Source organism: Cynocephalus volans, chromosome 7 (assembly GCF_027409185.1).
Source record: "Cynocephalus volans isolate mCynVol1 chromosome 7, mCynVol1.pri, whole genome shotgun sequence".
NCBI classification, from domain to species: domain Eukaryota; kingdom Metazoa; phylum Chordata; class Mammalia; order Dermoptera; family Cynocephalidae; genus Cynocephalus; species Cynocephalus volans.
This window is the reverse complement of record NC_084466.1, coordinates 83,029,534-83,053,343: the sequence shown is the minus strand read 5'-3', so window position 1 is coordinate 83,053,343 and position 23,810 is coordinate 83,029,534. Positions and strand designations below refer to the sequence as shown.

At 40.0% G+C, this 23,810-nt stretch overlaps 1 protein-coding gene across 4 annotated transcripts in view; it reads left to right on the top strand.

Moving 5' to 3' along the window:
* Nucleotides 1-23,184, top strand: part of WASF3 (WASP family member 3) — a 118,663-nt gene extending 95,479 nt beyond the window's left edge. For 3 of the 4 annotated variants that reach the window (XM_063102791.1, XM_063102790.1, XM_063102792.1), the window contains 7 exons: nt 4,846-4,980; nt 7,338-7,491; nt 10,426-10,543; nt 17,372-17,538; nt 18,374-18,640; nt 20,025-20,392; nt 22,543-23,184. In XM_063102791.1, the coding sequence (XP_062958861.1) occupies nt 4,846-4,980; nt 7,338-7,491; nt 10,426-10,543; nt 17,372-17,538; nt 18,374-18,640; nt 20,025-20,392; nt 22,543-22,700 (1,367 nt within the window). In that variant the 3' untranslated portion in view covers nt 22,701-23,184. Of the gene's footprint in view, nt 1-4,845; nt 4,981-7,337; nt 7,492-10,425; nt 10,544-13,941; nt 14,118-17,371; nt 17,539-18,373; nt 18,641-20,024; nt 20,393-22,542 lie in introns of all 4 variants that reach the window. The other variant, XM_063102793.1, reaches the window with a different exon arrangement.
* Nucleotides 23,185-23,810: the final 626 nt, after the last annotated feature.

Below are 23,810 nucleotides of genomic sequence, written 5' to 3'. Positions count from 1 at the left end.
AGGGGACTTGTTTCTCCTCCTTCCTGGTGGAATCTCTGACCAGGAGGGAGAGAATGTTCTCCATTCAGAGTAAAGACAGTTCAGGCCCAGAAAGATCTAGCCTTGTAGGGTCGCCAGTTAAGCCCCTGGTCAATGAGCCCAGGCCCGTCTTGAGTTTTTGCTGCCAGTGAGAAGCAAATTGTTTCCTGTAACATAGCTTGTCTTTCCCAGGCAGGATCTGCCTACTGAACACTGCACATAGGTTCCAGATGAAAGCAGGGCATCTATTTCCCAGTAATGCAGCTTTCCCAAACACTGTACAGATGTATGGTAATGTTGGGCAGCTGTGCAAAAGCTTGCTTTGTGTTCAGTAGTGGTAGAGTTTCTAGTTTCAGGAGGATTTCAATCGAGGACCTTTGAAGTGGGAGCTTGAATCATGTGTCTGTAAATTCCTCATTTTCCACAGTTATTAAAATACCCACTGGAGCCAGGTTATCCCACTGTTCATTCACTTTATTGGCATGCCAGCGTGGGGGTGGGTGTCAACTACACGACCGCCAGACACACAGACAAACAGTGGGTGAGGTGGGCAGGCACATGGAGACGAGAGACCAGCCATTCTGTCACTTCTCAGAAGTCTTGTTAAGTCCTCGTATGTGTTGAAAAACCCTTCAGAGCACCACCTCTGCCTTCCCTCCTCGCCAGCCACATCTTTCACTAAAGAAGCAGAGATTCCACAACTCAGGTCTCAGCAAGTCTGACCTGCTCCCCATTGTGTCCGTATTTAGACCTTTCTCCAGGGCTTATCACCATAATGCCTGTGTACTCAAGAAGAGTTGTTACCAGGGTACTTCGAAAAGTTCATGGAAAAATAGAAGTAAAAGAAAGATAATATGAATCTTTCCATGAACTTTTTGAAGTTCTCTTGTATAATGAAGCAAAATGATAGGCAATCTGTGTTAGTAGTTTTTAGAAGTGACATTTCGGGTAATATCGAAACATTAGGTTTAGAAGCAGAAATAACTAGCTTTTTAAAAAAAAAAGTAGCAAAAAGAACTTCTGCTAAATAAAAGAAAAAGCTTAAGATCTTGAGTCCTGGGCTCCTGCAAATCCTGGGGAGGAGAGGAGGCAACAGAGGGAGCTGAGGGGCCAGGAGGCTGAGAAGTGCTTGACTTAGTTAGGAGGAGGCATGGTCTGCTGCTCGGGGAGCTCTTTCTAAAGCAATAGGGCAGAACAGGAGGGAAGAGTAGGGAAAGTGACCCGCAGAGCAGTGCAGCAACTCTGGGAAGTGTTGCTGCAAAGGGGGGAAAGAAGAGGGAGGGTGGGAGAGAGAGTGGGTGTGGTTTTTTCCATGCAGAATTCTATGATTCTAGATTTTTATGATTTTTCTTTTCAAGCTTTTTAAATTTTAATTTATTTGTTTTTGTTTTGGCAGCTGGCCAGTGTGGGGTCATTTTTATTTTTAATTGTGGTAAAATATACATAATAAAATTTAACATCTTAACCATTTTTTAAAATTTTATTTTAATTGGCACATAATTGTACATTTTATGGGGTACAGTGTGATGTTTCAATACATGTGTACGTTGTGTAATGATCAAGTCAGGATAATTAGCATATCCATTACCTCAAACATTTATCGTATTTTTGTGGCAAGAACATTCAAAATCCTGCCTTCTAGCTATTGTAGTGTACATTATTGCTAACTATAGTTATGCTACTGTGCAATAGAAGACCAGAACTATTCCTTCTGTCTAACTATAACTTTGTACCCATTGACCAGTTGCTCCTTTTCCTCCCTCCCTGTTCCCCCTGCTGTCCCCAGACTCTGGCAACTCTTCTGATACGCTCTGCTTCTATGAAATCAACTTTTTTAGATTCCACGCATGTGTAAGATCATGCAGTATTTGTCTTGTGTCTGTATGAATTTGACTACAGCAGATACCTCATATCAGTTTAATCATATGGTATTTGTCTTTTTGTGACTAGCTTGTCTGACTTAATAAAGTGTCCTCAGTCATCCATGTTGTAGCATGTGTCGGAATTTCCTTCCTTTTCAAGGCTGAGTAATACTCCATTGTATGCCTATGCTACATTTTCTTTGTTCATCCATTAATGGATGCTTGGTTGCTTCCAACTGTTGGCTATTGTGAATAAAGCTGCTATGAACATGGGCATGCAAGTATTTCTTGAAGTCCCAGCTTTCACCACTTTGGGGCATATATCCAGAAGTGAAATTGCTGGTTCACATGGTAATTTATGTTTAATGTTTGAGGAGCTGCCACACGCTTTCCACGGCGGCTGCATCGTTTTACATTCCCACCAGCAGTCCACAAGCACTCCACTTTCTCACCAACATTTCTTTTCTATTTTTTTCTTATAGTAGCCATCCTATTGGGTATGAGGTGGTGAGAGAGATTTCAGTCATTCTTAAGATGACTGAAATCATAGCAGATTTGTAAGAAAACAAAAAGTAGGTAAAATACTTAGGCTTTGACCTGCTACCGTGAATGCTTACTGTTAGCTATTATTATAAGAAAGAGGGTGCAGGAAGTCGAAGTAGAGGGCACAGGGCACCTTGTGTGAGGGAGTAGGGTGGGTTAGAGGTTGCAAGTAGTTTGTTCTGGCTGGAGCCCAAAGAGAGGGCAGAGACAAGGTGCATGATTCTGAGGGGTGTGTTAGATTTTATCTTGAAATGATAGGGAACATTAAAGAATTTAACAGTAACGACACATTTGTCAGCAATGTGATGAATGGGTTTGGGGATGGGAGGTGAATCCTAAAGCAGAAAAAACAAAGGTACTTGTGTAATTTAGAAGAGACAAAAGGAGGGCTGAGCTCAGGTGGGGAAGGTGGGGAAGGTGTGGAAGTGGCAAGATGAGCGTCCAGATGGCATAGAAAGAGGGGCAGCCACAGATGACACCCTTTATGGCACGGTTTCATTTTGGGTGGTTGGTGCCTTTCAACATAGGGATGTAGGTTTGGGTTCAGGTGAAAAGGAATTATTTGAATTTGTGCAGCATTTAAGATTCTTAGTAGGCATCAGCATGGAGATGTTCATTAGCTAATTAGATGCACACTTCTGGAGCTCAGGAAAGAGTTCATAAGGCAGCAGAGAAACATTAACTCTGGATACCACATCTAATTATGGGACTTTTTCACATAATGTATGTGAAGACTTTGTTTTTCAAAAAATATACATAATATATGTGAAGACTTTTTTTTTTTTGCCTTTGTGGAGCCATTTTGCATATTGTGGAAGTAGGAACTATGGACAGTGGGCCATGCTATAGATACTAGGCTTTAAGAGAAACAATTTACTACTCAGCTGAAATAAGTCTGGGCTTTCCTCCCTCACCTCCCCTGTTTTTGATGGGGAGTATGGGTTTTTTTTTTAAATTGATTTCTTTATTCTTATTTTCTAGGACAAAATTCCTCTTATTAAGACAGTCGTATAGTTAGAACTTATAAAATAATACTAGTTTTAAATTTGTAAGAAATGCCTATCCAGTGTCCGGGAGTAACCAGTTAAGCAGCAAAATATTTTAGTCCATGTCTTTAAGTAGATGGGAGATTATCAAGTGTCTGTGGCTTGAAATAATTCATGAAAGTTGCTGACTTCCAGCTAAGGCAGTTCAAAGAGGTATATGAACTGAAAACAGAGAACTAGGAAGACCAAATTTTTGTTTCATCTGTTTCTGCCACTTACTGGTCATGGGATTTGGGCAAATCACCTTTCTGATACTCACTTTAGTCATATAGAAAATGAAAACAGTAACTCCCAATTTACCTCCTGGGCTCACTCATCTGTTCATTGAGCAGGTATATGCAGAAGGCCTTGTAAGACTGAGGCGATGACGTTGAATGGACAGACGTGGTTCCTACTCACATGGAGTTCAATCTCATGGATTAGAGCAAAGAGTACTGAACGTGGCTGTGAGGGTCCGTATACACTGTAAGGCACTATGAAAACCTTAGGGTTATTCCTTACTCCAATGAAGTTTTCTTCCTGGAGGGTTCAGGTCCTCTCTCTTATTTGAGCAATCAATCAATGGAAGATGACAAGAGAAAGAAGTGGTGGTTATCTCTGTCAGAGAAGTTAGGGTGTCGCTGTGCCATGCACACTCCGCATAGGCCATTGTTTAATATTTGTTTAATGAATAGAGGAATGGTGTTAGGATTTGGAAATTCAGAGTAAGCAGATAGCTGTTCCTATCTTGTTAAATTTTCAGAAATGTTAAATACATTTTAAGAAAAACGAGAGTTATATCTAGCACTCACAAGAACGTAGAGGTGAGCTATACAGAAAAATTTAGCTTAGAATTCAGAATATTGATTTTAGAGTGCCAGAGTCAGCACTATGTACCTAGATTTCAAAATATTAATTAGAAGAATTTAATGTCATTGGAAAGTGTTAGATACAATTTAAGAAATGTAATGTTTCTGATTGAACAATAAGGTAAAATCCTAAATTTAAAGGCCAACATGATTTATTGAATTATCTTGGAGAATAAATGGAAAGCTTACTTCCTGAAATTATCTTTATATTCAAAGCATGCAAAGTGAGAACTTTTTTTCCTAATTAAGTTGCATTTAGTGGGAAACAACTTGCCTGCTCATGTAGCAGTAAAGATTCTGTATACTATCTGGAATATTTTAAAATTCTACAACTTTGGGTCACTTACAGATTTATGTGAATATCTCTAATAAATTTGAAAGTTCTGGAGGCCTTGCGTTGTGTAACACTTTATTTTGGTACTCGTTTGCACAAAACCCTGCGTGCTGACAGTGATAAGCACCGGTGGTGCTTGTGAATGCTCGGCATCTCCTCAGCAGATGGCTTTCTCCACTTGTTTTCTTCTCCAGGCAAACATGCTGAAGACATATTTGGTGAGTTGTTTAATGAGGCTAACAACTTCTACATCAGAGCAAATTCTCTTCAAGACAGAATTGATCGCCTTGCTGTCAAAGTTACCCAGCTGGATTCCACGGTGGAAGAGGGTAGGTAATTGCTTAAAAGCTGTGAGCTGGAAGTGATGTTGACAAGACGGGAGTCGTTAATTGCAGTGTGATCACTGCTTCTTCTTTGGGGTAGTATGGTGATATTTCATCTTGTCTTTTCCCAGAAGAATATCGAGGGGAAAACCCCACAACAGTGGGTTTACCTGGTGATGGGAAGATTCATATCTTGTCTGTCTCATGCGCCATGCTCCTTTTAAAAAAATTACAAGCGCAATATTTGTTTTAAAGGCTTCTTCAGATGCATTCAGTATTAGAAGTCTTAACTTAGGATATAGGTAGTTTTTTAAAAAATACTTTTTTACCTAAGAATCACAGAATCACTACAAAGATATGGTCCAACTAAAAGGGACAGTTGTACATACGTTGGGCAACAGAGTGAAGGCTTCAACCTGATCCTTTTGTTAGGCTTGATGCCTATAAATAATCTTGGTTATCCTGCTGATTTAAACATTTTATTAACTTTCTAAGACATAGCATTTACTGAAGACCTTTAGGCTTCAGGTTTTAAAATAATGTTAATATTGGTGAGCCCTGTGTAAGTTAACTGATAATCATTTTAATGATACACCCTGAAATTGTGGCAATTCCAACAAAAATTAAACTATGAGCAATTCCTTTTTGAAAATTTCACTTTCAGTTTTTTTTTAATGAAAGGCTGAGATTAGACTGGAAAAAAAATCTCCTAGAAAATTACAAGAAATATCAATTAATATTTACTTTGAGAAAAGTGTTCAGGATAAAAATTTATTTTTACCTTTATATAATGGTAGTTACAATTTCTTTTGTTGCTTTACAAAGATCCTAGCATCTGATTTTTGTACTATACCTATATATTAGAATTAGTAAAAAATAAAGCTTTTTTTTTTTTTAAAGTAGTTACTTATGGAATTTATCCCTCATTATTTAAAAAAGATATGTTTGCCCATGTTTAGGTATTTTTCAAAGGTCAAAATTAAATTAGTGAATTAGAAATTTAACAACAGCATAGAACCTTAAAATTTAATATTTATTATGAACATTCTTACTTTTCCGGCAATAAATAGAGAGCTAAAGACATGCTCTTTTTAATCCAATTTTTTAAATGTGCTTTTTACTTAGAAAAATAAAAATTTGAATAAGTGAGTTGGTCTATTCAGATAAGGAATTCTTAACATTTTTAACTCAATCATTTGCTTTTCTAATTAGTATCTTAAGTGGTTTTTAATAGTTATTCATCTTCAGTTTTTTTTTTTTTTTTTGTCGTTTTTTCATGACCGGCACTTAGCCAGTGAGTGCACCAGTCATTCCTATATAGGATCCGAACCCGCGGTGGGAGCGTCGCCGCGCTCCCAGCGCAGCACTCTACCGAGTGCGCCACGGGCTCGGCCCCATCTTCAGTTTTTTTATTGGCTCCTGCAATTGGACTGCTTATGATAAACCTTATACTGGAAAAGGTTAATTTGTAGATTAAATTCTATGAAATTTTACAGCACGTGTCACGTCTTTAAAATCCTTTTCCTATCAAGATATTACCTTATTTCTTTCCTTGGCATGGTTGTTAGAGTAGAAAAGACACTTGACTGTGAAAGTTAGGAAATCTGTGTTCTGTTTTGGGTTTGCCACTTCTTTGCTGGAAAATCTTGGAAACATTGTATAACATTCCTGAAACTTAGCTTCAATGGCTGAGTAGGTGGGTTAATAGGACGACCAGTTTGCCCACCTTACAAGGTTTGTGTTACAGTCAGATGAGTTAATAGGTGACATGCGAAGTGCTGTACAAACCCAAGAAAGTGTACCCAACTCTCATTGTCTGACGCCTTGGTGTGGTTTTGTATTGTAGATCAGGCTATTTATTTCTAGGACTATATGTATGTTGAAAGCTTTGCCATCTTTCCTTAGTGTTAGTATCAGAAAAGCTTAGTGTGTTATTTACATTTGTGTCATTTTTGCAGAAGTGTTTCCCACATGTATTATATTTGAACCGCTATTAATTGTTTGATTGGTGTTTTCCTTAGGACACCCAAATATATGTATTTACATGCCTATTATAACTATGTTCCTGGGTGGTTTCTGAGAAGTGCTATTTAAATAAAGAATGATCCTTCAGTATTAGGTTTAATGGGATAATTATATCACTAAAAAAAAAAAGAAAAGCCATGATTTAACCTCATTTCATAGAGATAACTTATTTATAAGAGGAAGGAATGCACATACTATTTAAGCATGGTTTTAAGTAACAACAAACTTTATTTGGTTACTCTAGGGGATTTTTATGATTGTGAGTCAAATAATACTTATTTCTAAACAGTTAAAAATATTTCTATCTAACTCAACTTGGGGGACTTTTCTCTAAATAGTGTCACTACAGGATATCAACATGAAGAAAGCTTTCAAAAGTTCCACAGTTCAAGACCAGCAGGTTGTTTCAAAGAACAGCATTCCTAATCCTGTTGCTGACATTTACAACCAGAGTGATAAACCACCACCTCTGAACATCCTCACACCATACAGGTAAGGCTTTTGCCTTCTCAGAGCCTTTCAGAAGAGACAAGCTGAGAGAGGTAGACAGAGCAGAGAACGTGTTGGCACATTGTGTAGGAACATACTTGATGGCTATTTGGGTTAAAATTAAGGGAATTCTTTCAAATTTTGAAAATAATAGTTGCACTATTAAACACAATGTAGTCATTGATACAGAATTATTAAAGTTTTAGTATTTCAAAATATAGATATATTGGCCAAGGGACGTGTGAGCTCTAATTTTAGCTTTTAGATGTAAATGTCTTAAGTAGAATAGGCACGTGATATAACAATATTGTGCGCGGTTGTGTTGTTGTTCCTCATGTTCGAAGTCAATTATAATTCATTTATGATGCAGCAAAATACCTGTCTCAGCATTTCAGCACTGCAGAGACATTTGTTATTTAATTCAGAAAAATGTACTCTGCAGCGTTAGGGTTTTTAAGGTGAAAATGTAGTAAACAAATTAACCTTCTGTTATTGTAAAATGGCAGGACACATTATCAGAACCAAACATTCGAGAAAAAGAATGGAAAATAAGTAGTGCAAAAGATTAATATGAAGAGACTAACTAAAAATGCTTTTTAAAAACACCTCTCCTCCTGCCTCCTAGCATGTTAGCCTTTTCTTCCCATTTCTACTGTCCCCTGCTTTCCCATCTCTCTTCCTCATATACTGTCTCATTGTCCCTCCTGGCACGTCTTGTGCCTCACCCGTCTCTGTGTCCCCCGTTGAGCTTGTTCCTCCAGCCTCTGACGAGCACAGCTGTGGTGGCTGGTGGCCCCCACTGCCAGGGTTGGCTCTGTTGGGTGATGCTCCTGTGAGGCCGTCGCTTCTGTGACTGTTCCCGCCCTCCTGGGCCCTTTGGTCCTTCTCAGGGAGTGCCTGAGTTTTTTTCGGTCTGAATTCCTGTCCTTTCGCAGGGTCCACAAGGAGCTGTGTGGAGCTGCCCTTTATTGCAGCTCTGCTAGGAAAGCACAGCTCAAACTGCATCATTTCTCTCTGTGCAGACAGAGAGATTCTCTCAGTGAACTGTAAGAGACTCCTGGAAATGTGATGGGAGAGGAGCAAGATGACATGCCTTTCTATGGAACAAGGATACTTCTCTGGAGGTTTTAGCACACTCATTAAAAAAATTAGTGAATGTATAATTAGAGCATTGTAAGCCAAACGTTTTAACTTATGACTTTGATTTTGTCCTGTGGTCGTTTTTCTGGGGCAGTTTCAGTTTTGCTTAGCACTGGGGACCTCCGTAAACATCCTATTGCATGAGGGCTGGCTCATTAAATTTTCCCACCTGGTATTACTAAGAAACCTCACCAAAATTTCTGTTCTAAAGGAAAAAAACCAAAAAATCCAATGAACCACCTATATTTGATTAATCAAAATCATGATTAAATATTGTTTGTGGTGACTTAAAATTTTTAATTGCATGAAAAATGATGGGACTTTCATATATATTATGTATGTATTCATTCTTAAAGTGGAAAATACAGCATGTCTTCGACTTTTTAATAGTGTGTTTAAGAATAGCTGTGCCAGCTCAAATCTACTTTTGATTAATAAAACAAAATTTGGGGTATGTAAAACATATAAACTTTTGTATTTGAACTTAAATATGACACTGTCACAACATTGTCTTAACATAAGTACAAAGTGACTGAAAAATTAAGTGTTTAGATGCTATAAACATAGGACATAGCTGCTTATTCTTATGTGAAGATTAACATTTGTTTACTTAAATGAGTTTCTACTCATTAAAGTATTAACTCCACTTTTAAAAAAAGGAATGACATTTTATACATCATAAATTTTGCAGCGAGTTCCTAAGTCAATTTTTCTGTGCCTTACCTATATCCAAGGCCTCAGTATCTTAGGGAAACAGATTCTCTTTTTCGTAATACTGCTATTAAATAAAATCTCTGTCATGCAGGTTGCTTATCAATTAGTGATTTTCAGACACAGTGACTAGAATAGCCTCCGTAGGAACAGGGGCCTTAGTATTTGGTGGTGAGAACCCACTAGGAGATGGCTTAGCAGGAACTTTAAGGACAGACTTTTTTTTCCTCTTGAATAATTCAGTTAGCTTTCTTTGACTGTTTGGGGATAAACTCTTTCCTATATTCATTTAACTGATTTTGCTTCCCCTATATGCCTTAAATAACTTATTAAAATACTAATATGAAATATGAACTTTCTGCTTTCTCTTGAAGGTAGCCTACAGGCCAAATACTTTTTAAAACATTAGTAGAATTGTGTTGATTTTGTATCATGATTGTTTGGAGCATTAATATTGATTTATATTACAACTTTGGATTCATATTTGTTGTGTTATTATGATAAATGAGTACCTTACATAAAGACAAAATATTCTTTAGACCATAGTAATTGTAGCAGTACTTTAAAATGAAGTGGCCATAAGTGAATGAAGTTTCTTTTGTAGGTTACTGACATTTTGAAAATACATAGTTCGTCACTTTTTTTCCTAGTCACGTTTATACCTTGTGAACATTTTGCTTCTTTCCTAATTGAATTTATAGATGCTGGGCAAACTTTACTGAGAAAAAGGGACAGTGTACTTATCAATTTTCGTTAATAAACAAAAAAATTCCTGAAATAATTGAGGTATTAAAAATTGCTGTTCATGAGCCATATTGTGATTTTTCTGGATCAGTTTTCTATACATAATTCTAAATTTGCAGGAGTTCATTTAACCTAATTATTCTAGAACAGGTTGCTGTTCTTGCATGTTTTCACCTTTTTTTCAAATAAGGAAATTTAGAGACTTAATAATTTATAGGATAGTTAAAGTGCCCCAAATAGATGTTATAATCCTGTGAGTTAAAATTGAATTGACATTAACCTCCATATGAAAATATCTAGCCGTCTTTTTTTTTTTCTGACTTGTAATGCATTGGTTCATAGAGATGACAAGAAGGATGGGCTGAAGTTCTATACAGATCCTTCTTATTTCTTTGACCTCTGGAAAGAAAAAATGCTGCAGGACACAGAAGACAAAAGGAAAGAGAAAAGGCGCCAAAAGGTAAGTAATTCCAATGTGGGAAGTGTGCATACTGGTGTGTAAAGGATTCTTGTTTAGAAACAAATCAGTAAATTCTTCATTTAAGTGGTTGAGATGAAAGATTTAGTGCTAAAGAATTTTTTAGTGGTTGCATTTTTCACGTGAAGATCCTGGTATCCCAGCCTAGCCCAGGAACATGGTTTTTCAGTAAATGCTGTCTGACTTGTTCTCCAGCACCTGCTTTGCTTTAGCAGAAGTAGTGGCTAAAATTTCAGTTTTGTTTGTAACCATGTTTTATGACCTTTTCCTAGTGATCTCTCAAATTTTCATAAAGCAATGAGCATTTCACATCAGATGTAATGATATGCTTTTGTCTTTTTAACATTTTTAATTGCTGGGTTGCCACAGCTGTATTTAAGACCTTGGTGAGAGGTTTACGTTGGATGGAGAAGCATGTGTGATCCTCACATTCGGGGGATAGGGTCTAACTGAAGCTGAACCCCCCTCTGCGGGTGGTGGTGGGCAAGAGGACTGCAGGTGTAAAGGCTGAGAAACAACCGCAGTAAGAAGCAGTCGTAAAAGACATGCCCACTTTGCCCAGGTCCAGAGACTTCTGTTTTGAAAATTGCCCCTCTGGGACCCAGAAATTAGACTTAAGCTGCTGAGAAGAGTAATTCTCTAAAGGCAAATATTTGTTTATATTTTTATATGTAAGCTATGTTTTAAAATGACCACCCAGTTTGCTTTAGTTAGGAAAAAGTCTTAGATAACATTTTGTGGGTTAGTGGCCTTTAAGTTTTGAGGCATTTAGGTATATTGGCTAGGTAGGAATAAAACAGTTTGGGATGGAGGAAAATTTGAGATGTGAAGCAGGATTTAAGAAAGAGAACATGAGAAAAGTTTGCAGGTGGCTGTGCAGGTGTAAGGAATTATCACTGGATTCCGGAAAAGATTCAGACTTGTGCGTGAGCATGCATGCATGCATGTGTATTGAGTGCATATTGATAAGATTTGGAGACTGAACGATTGTAAAGAAAGTTGCAGATATCATAACACTTAAATATGTCAGTGTACATCTCTTAAAAAGCAAGGGTGATAGTTATTAATTAGTTCAATGCAGTGATTCTTAATCAGGATGCATATTGGAATCACATTGTAATCCCTCCCTTCCCCTTTTTTCTTTTGGTTTTAAAAGTATACAAACAATATATGCTGTTTATAAAATGCTCAGATAGTGCTGAAGGAAATAGAGGTACTCCCCTGCTCAGGAGTAACTGACCACTATAAACAGTTTGGTACGCATCTTTTTTAGACGTTTTAAGCATTCATAAATAAATGCGTTCACATTTTACAAAGTGTTTTTCATGTATATAGAATTGTACCTCACATGACTTACACACACGTGCACACTGATGTTAAAGATGTACTTCATTCTTCTTGATAGTTGTATGGTATTCCGAAGTATAAATGCTGCATAAATTATTTATCCCATTACTGTATTAATGGATATAGGTTCATTCTAAATTGTTGCTATTGCAGCGCTGCAGTGGGTATCCTTGTATTTATGTGCAGATATTTCTGCAGGATGAATTTCTAGAAGTTTAATTGCTGTTATCAAAGAGAATGTGAGTTTTAAATTTTGAAAAGTACCGTCATATTGCCCCAACCCTTAAAAGACTGTAGACCCAGGTTATGCCTTTACCAGACTTCTCCAGTCCTGGATATTATGATTTTTGTGATGAGTGCCGCCCTCCCCCCCCCCCGCCCGCAGTCTAATCTGCATTACGCATCTTTTCATATCCTCAACAACCATTTCTGTATCTTCTGTGAATTTTGTGTTCATGTCCTTTGCCGATCCATTCCCAGAGCCTCCTGAATACCTCTGACAACAGCCTGGTGCTCTGTCTTCATCCCTCCCTTGAGCCATCTGCCTTCTTTTCCCCTAGATCTTAGTAGCTTCCTAACTGATGTCCCTGTCTTTCCCCCTTTAATCTGTTCTCCACAACACAGAGGGACTTTTTCAAGTGCCTCCTCAGTATGTCAACCCTACCTTCTCATTTTTCAGTGGTTTCCTATTGCTCTTGGCATTAAGAACAAAATTTTTAGCATGGCCTTCAAGATCTTGCCTATCTGTCAGATTTTGTGCCAGTCACCCCAATTTACCATTTATTTTCTTCATTTCTCCTAATGCAGTGCTGTCCTTCCTCCTCAGAGGCATCGCACACTCTGCCCCCTCCTCTTGGCGTGTGTCTAACCCGTACGTACTCCTCTGCAGGATCATGCCTGCTCCTGCTACAGACAGTGTCTCCAGTCACTCCACCACACCTCCCGGACTTCCAGAGTAGACAGCAGTTTAAAATACATATATAATTTATAAATACAATATATAAAAACATTAAATATGTATAAATATATTCTAAAATATAAATACACTTACATTTTACCACCTTTTGTAAGCATACATTTATTTGCGTCATCTTGTAGGCTTCCCCTACTGGATCGCAAGCTCTACGAGGGCAGAGACTGTGTCTTTTTTGTTTGTTTATTGCCATTTGAGACATCAGTGCCTGGCACGATGCCTGGGGTTAGCAGCTCGTGCTTGTAGCTTGGCTGTGGATTTGACCACTTAACCAGCATTTCCTGAACGTGTGCTCTACGTAAAGCAGGACCAACCTTGAGGTACCATGGAAGTGCAGGAAGTAACTGTTCATAGTTCTCGTCCTTAAAGGTGATAAAGTCTCATGAGCGGAGTGGGGAGAACTCATAGACACACATAGGAATAACTGTCCTCACGTTTGAGAAAGTACTGGTGTTGGGTCTAAGTATTTTTTGAATACATTTTCGCTGGCCTAGTAGGGCTGGAGCAAGAATGGTTCTTTGTATGTGCAGGTAAGTTTTTATCTTGTTTTGTTTCATGTGAAGCTGATTTCAGGATTAGCTTAAATATTCTTTAACAATCTTTTAGAAATTGGGAATAGAATATTTTGAATTATTTTCTTTGAAAGATAATTATGTGCTAAGTCAAACTGGTGAAGTGGTGAGAAGTAATTTCTCTGTGTGGTGTTGTCAGATACTTCACTAGTACGATAGAGATCCAAAAGGTGTAGTGCATTTCAGACAAGCTACAAGTCTGGTGAACTGAGAGTTCTTTACCAGAAATGACGGTAAGCAACTCTAGTAGTTGTGGCACAGTAACTTTTTGTTTATTTAGATTGAAGAGCTAAGTATCAATTACTTTTTGTTGGGAAGACTGAGTAGGAGGAGTAAGCTGTTTTAGAATTTTCTTAACATTAGGGTAATTGAACTGTGAGTGTCTGTCATACATCGGGCTTGTTTTCTATGCATTATAATCGCATTTAACCTGCTGTTTTCCTTTCCCTTCTGTCTTGGCATGCTTTCTTTCTTTTCCGGAACATCAGGAACAAAAACGTGTAGATGGCACCACCCGTGAGGTGAAAAAGGTTAGAAAAGCCAGAAACAGGCGCCAGGAGTGGAATATGATGGCCTATGACAAAGAGCTTAGACCCGACAACAGGTTGTCTCAGAGTGTGTACCACGGCGCGTCTTCCGAGGGATCCCTGTCCCCAGACACTAGGTGTGTGTGTGTCATAGTTCCCTCGTCCCCGATGCTTTGGGCCACTGGGTGCAACCTGCTTTTATTATAAACTGGAAATGCATGGCAGCTTTGGGGTTTATATGGCCACCAATAGGTTTTAAAACTTTCCTTAAAAATTTTTTTATATATTTTGATTTTGAAATAATTCTTTAAGGCAGTGTTATTTTACAATGGGTTTCTTTGTCTCTCTCTTTTTTTTTTTTCTTTTAAAAAAATTTCTCTGACTTAAATTTATTGTTCAGTTAATCTAGATGGAGTGTTTAAACATCAATTCTGAATTTGGGGTAACCTCCAATGACTTAAATTTTTATCTTAATAATCATTTAATCCTTTCTCTTTATCTTAGCTTGGAATGTTGAATTTCCTTTGCCATTTGGCATCTAAAAATGATTGGTAGGTGGTAATTAATACGACTGAGGATACTATCTATCCTTCATTGTTCTTTTTGATATTCTTTCAAAAAATTAATGAACATTTCTTACTTCAAATAATTAATCTTATGTATTGTAATTTCAGGAGAAGAATTCCATTCAAGCTTACTTTAAAAATTTGTCAGCATTAAGTAAAAGTATTTCTTGCAGGTGTGAGTGATGGGGTCACTAAGTCACATTTATCACAAAAGAGGCTCACTGAGTGACAGGAACTGACTAGTCAATTTTAACTTTTGGTTTAATTTTCTAGTCTACTTTTGTGAAGTGGTAGTCTTCCATTTGCATAAACCGTTAAGGTCTTCTGTCAGCATGTAAACATTTGAATGGATAATTTTTATAATATGTGATTCAGAGTGTTTCAACAACAGCAGTAACCTGACCTTGTGTTCTGTGCGTCCTTTTTGTTTTTCCTTTTTACCTTTGTAACCTCAGTATTTAGCACAAAATCTGACATACCGAAGGTGCTAAATGAATATTTGCTGAATGACAAACTTATTTGGTAGTTACAGTGCCTTAAATGTTCCTACCCCAGAAGGTGTGTAAGTCATTGGTAGGATGTAGGCAAGTTCTAGGTAATTTTTCTGTACAAGCTGTTATCTTTTAAGTATTAGGGAATTATGGGAGTTTTAACTGAGTTTGAATTTTAATGTCAGTTTATTTCTATGGAAAGTAAGAATGATGGTACAGTTCTGCTTGTAGTTCTTTGGGTGGGGAGGAATATGTGAATTTAATTGCTCCCATGGTGTCAATTTGCTGTGGTTTTTTTTTTCCAAATAGTTTACTCATACAAAACATATATTTTATTTTTATCCCATGTATACTTTTTAACAGATACAGATGGGAAATGGATTTTTTTTAATCCCTCAATAGAATGATTGATGTTCATTCTAGCATCTGAAATTAGATTTTTCGATGTTGGGTGTAAAATTGATAGTCATTCAGATTATTTAGTATTCTGCTTTTATGTTTATGTTGTTTGGATATATCTTCATTTCTCTTATTTTTTCAAAAAGCAAATACAATCGTAAGTTTTTTTCTTTAGAATTTTTTCTCGTCACATACTATTTCCTGTGGTGTCTCTCTATTTACATATATTATTTACTAACAGTAAATAGATTATAATTCATCATTGTACTTGAATTATATCCCTCAAATTAACTTAAATTTTTTATTTTTTGTTTTACTAAAGTATGTCACTTTTTTGTTATGAAATAAAATGTGCTTACTATATCTGAAAATTATAGAAAAAGTTAAAATTAAATATTATTCATAATCCCACATCCAGAGAAACCACTGTTTCCATTTTAATGTATTTTTCTTTAGTCTTTTTCTATAAACATTTGTGATTTTTTTCTTTTACAAAATTGGAACCATGCTGTGTTTTCTATCTTTTGACTTTTTAAAAATTATATCTCATGTTTTAAGTATTATTTAGAAACACGTTTTGTAATGTTTTAATTCTTGTGACATTATTCAAGATCGTGAGTGTGAGTGTATTCAAGATCCTGAAGGAAATTTAAATACCAAATGGCATACATATAAGCCATTCCTATAAGTAGTATACTTTAACCTAATCTGCATAAACTCATCTTAAACTTTTGCGCTCTCTCTGTAGATTGTTAAGGACTGGTTTGTTGCTCAGTGTGGATTTTAGATGGGGATTGATGAAATGTTTGTCTGCGTGTAACCAGCCCAGCTCGTTACTCGGGAAGTGTTATGCCTCCATGCCAGCATTCTTGTTTCTTCTCATCCAATTCTGGCCCTATTACAGCTTGCCAAGTCTGCCGCCTGCCTACCCTAACGCCCTGGGGAGTCTGTGGGACTCTCGCACTGAGACTCAGCACTGCACTTTCTCCCTCCTGTTGCAGTATCGTCCTCACCCCTACCGGTCCCCTTTTCTATAGCAGGTGGTCACTGACCACCACGAAGCTCCAGGACCTCCCCTGCTCATCTCCACATTGGCATCGTGTCCCTGTCTCGTTTCTGCCTTTCCACCAGAGTCTCTGTCTCCCAGCAGTTGCCCCACTCCCCATGCCTCCTGATGTGTCCCCCCCTTTTCTGTAGTTCTTCCCTCTTCAACTGACCAGTGCCCTCTCCCTTCCCCTGTGCCCATGGCGGCCACCCTTCATCAAAGTCCTGCCCTCTAGAAGTCTTCTGCTCTGATTTTTACTTCCGACATTCATCACCTTTTCAACTATCTTCTGCCTCCACCTGGCGAGTCCACTCCTCCTCTTCTTGGTTCCTTCTGGCTCTGTGTCACAAAGCTACTTCACAGGGGCAGCACCCCCAGTTATGCCCAGCAGTTACAGCTCTCTGCCCCCCATCCCATCAGAAGTGCTCCAGGCTTGCTTAGTGACTCTGTTTCCTTTAGAAAGTTACACACACAGCCAGTTACACACAGTCATGCACATAGAGTCAGCAAACGTCACCAGAGGCTCCAGAGTGTTAGGTATTGACATCTTTAAAATATAGTAAATACGAATGAATAAATGGGAGGTTCTTCCCCTACTAAAAATATTTTTAACTCATTTGCTAGCAGTTTGCGTAGTTAAAAATACATAATCATAAGCACACTATAATCTAGAATTCATTGTGCAATTAGGGAAGAGAAAAATGAGTTATTAGTTATTATACTGCAATTAGGGAAGAAAAAAGGAAAAAAAAAAGTCTCTTCCCACTTAGCAAGCTTTTCCATGCCACGTGCTGCAGTGAAGGAAGGCTGCTGTCTGGAGAGCAGAGCCCAGCGTGTGTCTTCCCGCCCCCTCCACCCCTTGTGTGTGTGTGTTTGCATGTTTCCTTCAGAGAGAGAAGCACAAGCCGAGTCCTAACAGAAACCAGCAAGTCAGCGTGAGGAAGGTGAGAACGAGGAAAGAAGAGTGGGAGCGGAGGAAAATGGGCATTGAGTTTATGAGTGGTGCCAGGAGCCCGGAGCAGGCCAGAAGCCCGAAGGAGGCCAGGAGGCCCACAGGGTGTGTCACGTCGCTGCTCCTGGATTCCCAGCTCAGGCCACCCCTGCTTCAGCTGTTATGACCAATGTGCAGCCCCTACTGACCACATGTTCTGTAACCTGGGCGGGCCGTGACAGTCCTTACTAATGCCCATGGTGCTGCGTGCCCCTGTCCTTACGCTCCTCCTGAGGGCTTAGCTGGCTCCTAGCACCTCAGCATCTTTCTGAACTCCGCTCAACTAATACAGAATTCCCACTCCCTTTAGAATTTGGCTCTCAGCTGTGCATTCAAAGAAAACAGGAGGGCCTTGCCACAACGCACTGCGCTGCTGCTTCCCCTATGACTAAATACATGTCTTCTCTTTAAGAAAAATATAACTCACAACAGTGCATTCTTGATTTCTTTTTCTGTTCTTACTATTAATATTTATCCAGTTTACCTGCCATTTTATGTTTTCTAATTATATGCTGTCAGTTTCATTGCTGCTGAAATCCTCTGTGTGTCTAAGATGCTATTTCTAAATTAAATGGGATTTCTCTTGTAGCCTTCTCTCTTAGAGAAAAAGTATGCTGAAATACCGTGAAAATGAGGCTCTGCTCTTTCCTGCTTGCTGATCTATCTGACTTATTCACTTCAAAGCTGTGAATCTGAATCCATGTAACAATGGGGCTTGCTGCTAAAATAGTAATTATGTTGTTGCTCGGAAGCTCTTGTGGGGCCAGACCTAGTTGATAGTAAAGGAAATACATGTCTTATATCTATACATTGGCAATGTTATTATTCAAATATACACTTACACCTGCTGGGGGAAGTTTCCTGAACTTAAATTTCTCCCACCCTTTTCCTTGATTGTCAGGTCCCATGCATCAGATGTTACAGATTACTCTTATCCGGCTACTCCCAACCACTCTCTGCACCCCCAGCCGGTGACCCCTTCCTATGCAGCCGGTGATGCACCACCACATGGGCCTGCAAGCCAGGCCCCTGAGCATGAGTACCGGCCCCCCTCTGCCTCAGCCAGGCACATGGCCCTGAACAGACCTCAGCAGCCACCACCCCCACCTCCCCCCCAGGCCCCAGAGGGGTCCCAGGCCTCTGCACCCATGGCTCCAGCAGACTACGGGTAAGTCAGTGTTCCTTGTGCTGTAATCCCTACTTGCTCTTGTATTTGAATCTTGCTGTGCATGGTAGAAGAATTTTAACTTTGATATTTTAGAGGCCAGAATATAGTCAAGAATGACCGAATAGTCATACTATCAGTTATGACCTATTCTAAGTGAAATAAAGTAGTATCGTGCTACTCTCCCTTTTTATTACAGCTGAATCTCAGGTTTGTCTGTGCTCATGTGTATGCACTCCCTCGATACACACACTTATTGTGCGTTTGAATGGATCTTTAAGACAAGGCATTGGTAAAGGGTGGAGTGACGATTGTGTGAGCCTGTTCCAAATGCCCAAGTTTCTCTGTGTATCCTGGGTCGACCCCAGGGAATTCACATCACAAATGAGAAAACCACGTAACACAGCTCCTGTGTGTCCTTTCTTATGCTTGGCCCTATAATCTCCTTTCTTGACCTCTGGGCACCCAGCCAACATTCTGCCCCAGGCCCTCATGTCTTCCAGGTAGAATTTAAATGCCTCCTACAAAAGATCTTCTGTTCAAGTGTTGATCATTTTGAGCACCCACCTTTATTTTTATATGTTGTCTTTAGCCCTCTGTTTTTTGGCTTAACCCTACTTTTTAAAGAATTCATCCCCTCTGAGTCAGTGCCCAGGAAAGTTGAATATACGCCTCTGTTAATGTGTGTATTCTTCAGCCCAGGGCAGAGTGAATCACTTTCCAAATCTATGTCCCTTGGCTTTCAGGGGTTTGCTTCCTGATCACGCAGTCCTGGAGAGTCCGTTTGTTGGGCTTCCTTAAATCAGGATTCCCGGTGGGTTCAGAGGTTGCTACTGTCCAGCGAAGAGAGTGCCTGTCCATGGTCTAGTTGGTTTGGAAAACCCTTGGCTGGATAGAATTCAGCAGATTTCTTGGCTGTGGGACTTTTCAAAGCTTTTGAGACTCTCCCAAGGGCATGTGGAATTTCCATGGGGGTGGGCTAGAGAATCTAGGATTTTTCCCAGGTTGGCTGGCCACAGAATCCATATAGGGCAAGTTCATGAGCCCCTGCTTTTGAGAAGCCCAGTATGAAGGGTGATCATTGCTGCTCTCCCGACCTCTGCAGTCCACTCTTCATTGTAGCTCTCCACAGAAAACGGCTTCACTTTTTGAGAGGTCCTCTTTTCTTTGGAACTTAGTAGAAGGTCGTGAATTCCATCATAATGAAAAACATAGAACTGTGAAAATAAGTGACCCAAGTGTGCATACTTGCATCCTGCGTGACTTAAATCCTGTTGGCAGTATGTGTTGTATCTAGGGGACATTTCTCCACTGGGCACAGCAGAACTCAGAGGACAGCCCCTCGACTCTTACTCTAGTGACTCTGTATGTCTCATATCTTTATCAGGATGCTGCCAGCACAGATCATCGAATATTACAACCCATCAGGACCACCACCACCTCCGCCGCCCCCCATGATTCCATCAGCACAAACTGCTTTTGTGAGCCCCCTCCAGGTCCCCATGCAGCCCTCCTTCCCCATCTCAGCTGGCTCCACATACTCAGCTGCCCCACACCCGCCCTCCACCGGGCTACTGGCCACCGCCCCTCCTCCCCCGGGGCCACCCCCACCCCCCCCAGGCCCCCCAGGCCCCGGCTCTTCTCTGTCGTCCTCCCCGATGCATGGCCCCCCAGGAGCTGAAGCAAAGCGTCAGGAGCCTGCGCAGCCGCCCATCAGTGATGCTCGAAGTGACCTCCTGGCTGCCATTCGCATGGGTAAGTGGGACACCCCAGATACACAGCCCTCCTCCTGGAACGAGATTTCGTATGTCTCCATCTAGCTACAGACTCGTCGTCTGCAACCGACTCCTCTCTACATTAAATTATTTTTTAGAATAGAGTTAAAGGAGCCCTTTTTGTATTATTTTTTAATAGTAGATGTGTTTTTGCCATCATGATAAAGAATTGAGAATTCAGGAAAGCTTTACTTGACTGGAAACCAGACAACAGAAATGAGTGATTAACTAATTAGATCTTTTCTCTGCATTCTATTCTAAGGGTAAAAGTAGGAATGAAAGAAAGTGAGCGCATGCCAGTTATTTAGTGTTTTTAAAACAAACGTAGGGTATTTCCTAGACTAGTCACATTTTTAGCTAGATGTGCTGTGCCATTGGTTTTCTAGCATTTATTTAGCAACATAACCCTTTTGTCGGAGTAAAGCCCTACACGGACCCCCAGCCCCTGACACATGTAGGAGCACCTCGGTCACACAGGGTGGGGAGCTGGGCCCTCGCCTGCCCTGGCTGCCCTCCAGCGTCACTTGAAAACCTGCAGCCCTCACCAGGTCTTCTAACCAGGTCACATTCCAGGCTGATTGTCACACACACAATGTGGAACTAGTCCAAGAGCTTCTCCTGCAGCATGGAACTGCACAGACTCTAGGTCTCACTTTAGCTGTCTTAGTCTGGAAGTGACTGGGAAGGGGCCTGGTTGCAGCTCCTGACCTCAGTGTCGGTGATGTCCCTCACAGGGCGGCCTGGACCTCTGCCTTCTGCCTGCTGTGAATCAGGCTTGTGGTGTGGCACACACACCCTCCTAAGACCCCAGGGCCCTCTGCATACTTCAGTATCATTGACACACTTTGATTTTGTCAAAATAAAGCCAAGGGGTTTAATACCTCATAGATATCAAATTTGGGGTCATGGTAGGACAGTGTTGGATTTGCTTTTTTTTTTTTCAACACCTGTAAGCTCTGTCCAGTATGGGTTGATATGTAACCTGGGTCTAATCATGAGGAAATATTTGATACACACAAATCTTGGGACATCTACAGAATAATTGCATCTGTTCTTCAAAAATGTGAAGGTCATAAACACAGACAGAAGAACTGCTGAGATTAAAGGACATTAACAAAACATAACCACTAATTAACAGGTGACCCCATGTTGGATCTTAGACTGGAGCAAAACTTCTTTCATTTGTAATTAGATTGGGTCTACTGGGTCTACTGGGTCTACTGGCAAAATTTGAATAATGTTTGCAGGATACATAGTAGTAGTATATCTCTGCTAATTTTCTGATTTTGAGGTTTTTTTTTTTTTTAAGGAAATAACATTTGAAGTATTTTAGGGGGTAAAGGGACGTTATATGCCACCTACTCTCAAATCCAGAGAAAAGTGACTGTGTGTGTATGTGTGAGAATGACAGAGAAAGACCGTGAGGCAGTTGTGGTCAAGTGTTAACAGTTGAGGAATTCAGGTGAAGGGTATTTGGGAATGTTTTTCTGTTAGTCTTATAGCTATTCTATAAATCTGAAATTATTTCAAAAGAAAAAGTTAAAAAACGAGTTGATAAACACTTAATCATCAGATATCTGTGCCTAAGCAAGAGACTAGACGATTATAGATTATATCCATTTTCAACAGTAACTGTCGAAGCAGGGGTAGCTGTTACCTTGCCAGGCTGGCTGAGGACCGCAAGTGTAGAGCACCGTGGCCTGAGCTGTAGGTTAGAGGGCAGGCCAGCGGAGTGTTCCATGATGACAGAAATGTTCTGTGGCTGCGCTGTCTATTAGGGTGGCCGCTGGCCACATTCCCATTAACATTGAAAGGCTGCATGTGGCTAGTGGCCACCCTGCTGGAAAGTGCAGCACTAGCATTTTCTTTGATGGTGTTCATGTGCACTGCAGTTATAGCTGACTTTTTAATGTTTCAGCACACCATTATAACAAATGTCATGACTTTGAGTGCACATTCTTTTTTTTTTGTCATGAAACTTCTAATATTTCCTAAGTGTTTCTCCCCTCCAATTCCCGAAACTTTTTATCCTTAGTGAGTAGGAGAAAATATTAGTAGACATATTAGTTGTTCTTCTTTAACTGAGAGCAAGCTAAGGGATTGGATCTAAACTACATTTTGTGTCTCCAGGAATTCAGCTGAAAAAAGTGCAGGAGCAGCGTGAGCAGGAGGCCAAGCAGGAGCCTGTCGGGAATGACGTGGCCACGATTCTGTCCAGACGCATCGCTGTGGAGTACAGCGACTCTGATGACGACTCCGAGTTTGATGAAAACGACTGGTCTGACTGAGGCAGTGTGGGGGACGGGTGAGCCACTAGTGGCTGAGGACAGCGTGGCAACAGGCTGGTGGCCAGCCGGGGGCCCTGTGTTGGCGGTGCAGTAGAGATTGCAAGTGTCGCAACACCCAAATAGTGGTATTATAATCCTGTAGCTTAGCACTTTTTGTATTACTAATGTGATATTGCTTCTGCACATCCAAAAATTCTGGGTTTTTTCAGTATTTACTGTGTAATACTTAAGTGCCACTAAACATAGCAAGTCATGCTGCACATGAGGAAATATGCTGTAACTACTGCATTGTCCTGAAAACAGCATTTTGCTTTCCTCTCAGCCATGACCGTATTTAGTGCAGTTTGGGTTTACTCTTACTGATAATTCTGCAGACTCACTGTGTGTTTGTGAAGCTGCCTGGTGTTAAGTCTTTGCAAGACTAATGACTATGTGTCAGAGTGATGTCTTCTGATCAGTAAATGATATTGTTTTACTGTTTGAAGTTTGGGTTTTTTTTTTTTTTTTTTTTTTTTTTTTTTTGCTTTTGTTTTTTAAATGCGTTTCAGAAGAAATTGGTTCTAGAGGGAAAGGTTTAACAAACAGAATCAGATGTTTCTGCTTTCAGTTTCTTGGCTTGGTAGCCTCTAAGTGAATTTGAATTTCTGTTGAATAATTTCATTGCCTTCGCACATGCTTGTCAAATGTGAAATTGAAAGGGCCCTTTTCAGGCAGGGTTCCCTGTAGGCATTCACTTAGTAAATGCTTGCTGATGATTTTTGTAAGAGTGTCAGCAGCTCAGTAGTAATGAAAATGGGTTCCTTTTCCCTTCAGGGGCCACTGGGAAGGACACTCAGAATATTTGCCAGCCCTTCCAGCTTGGGTACTGGCCAGCAGAACAGAACAGTGGTCCAGGAGCAGTGCCAAGCAGCAGAGCTGCCTTGCGTGGGGCGGGTGCAGAGGCGACCCATTCATTTTAATTCCTGGGAGCCGTGTCCCAAGCAAGGATGCAGAACTCTTAGCTCCTCAGTGCACGACAGTGCTTCCAATGGCACCTCACTGCATTTGGTCTGAAACTCAAAAGCTTATGTTTAGTGAAAGTAGATGTTGACACTCACTCTGCACGATGCT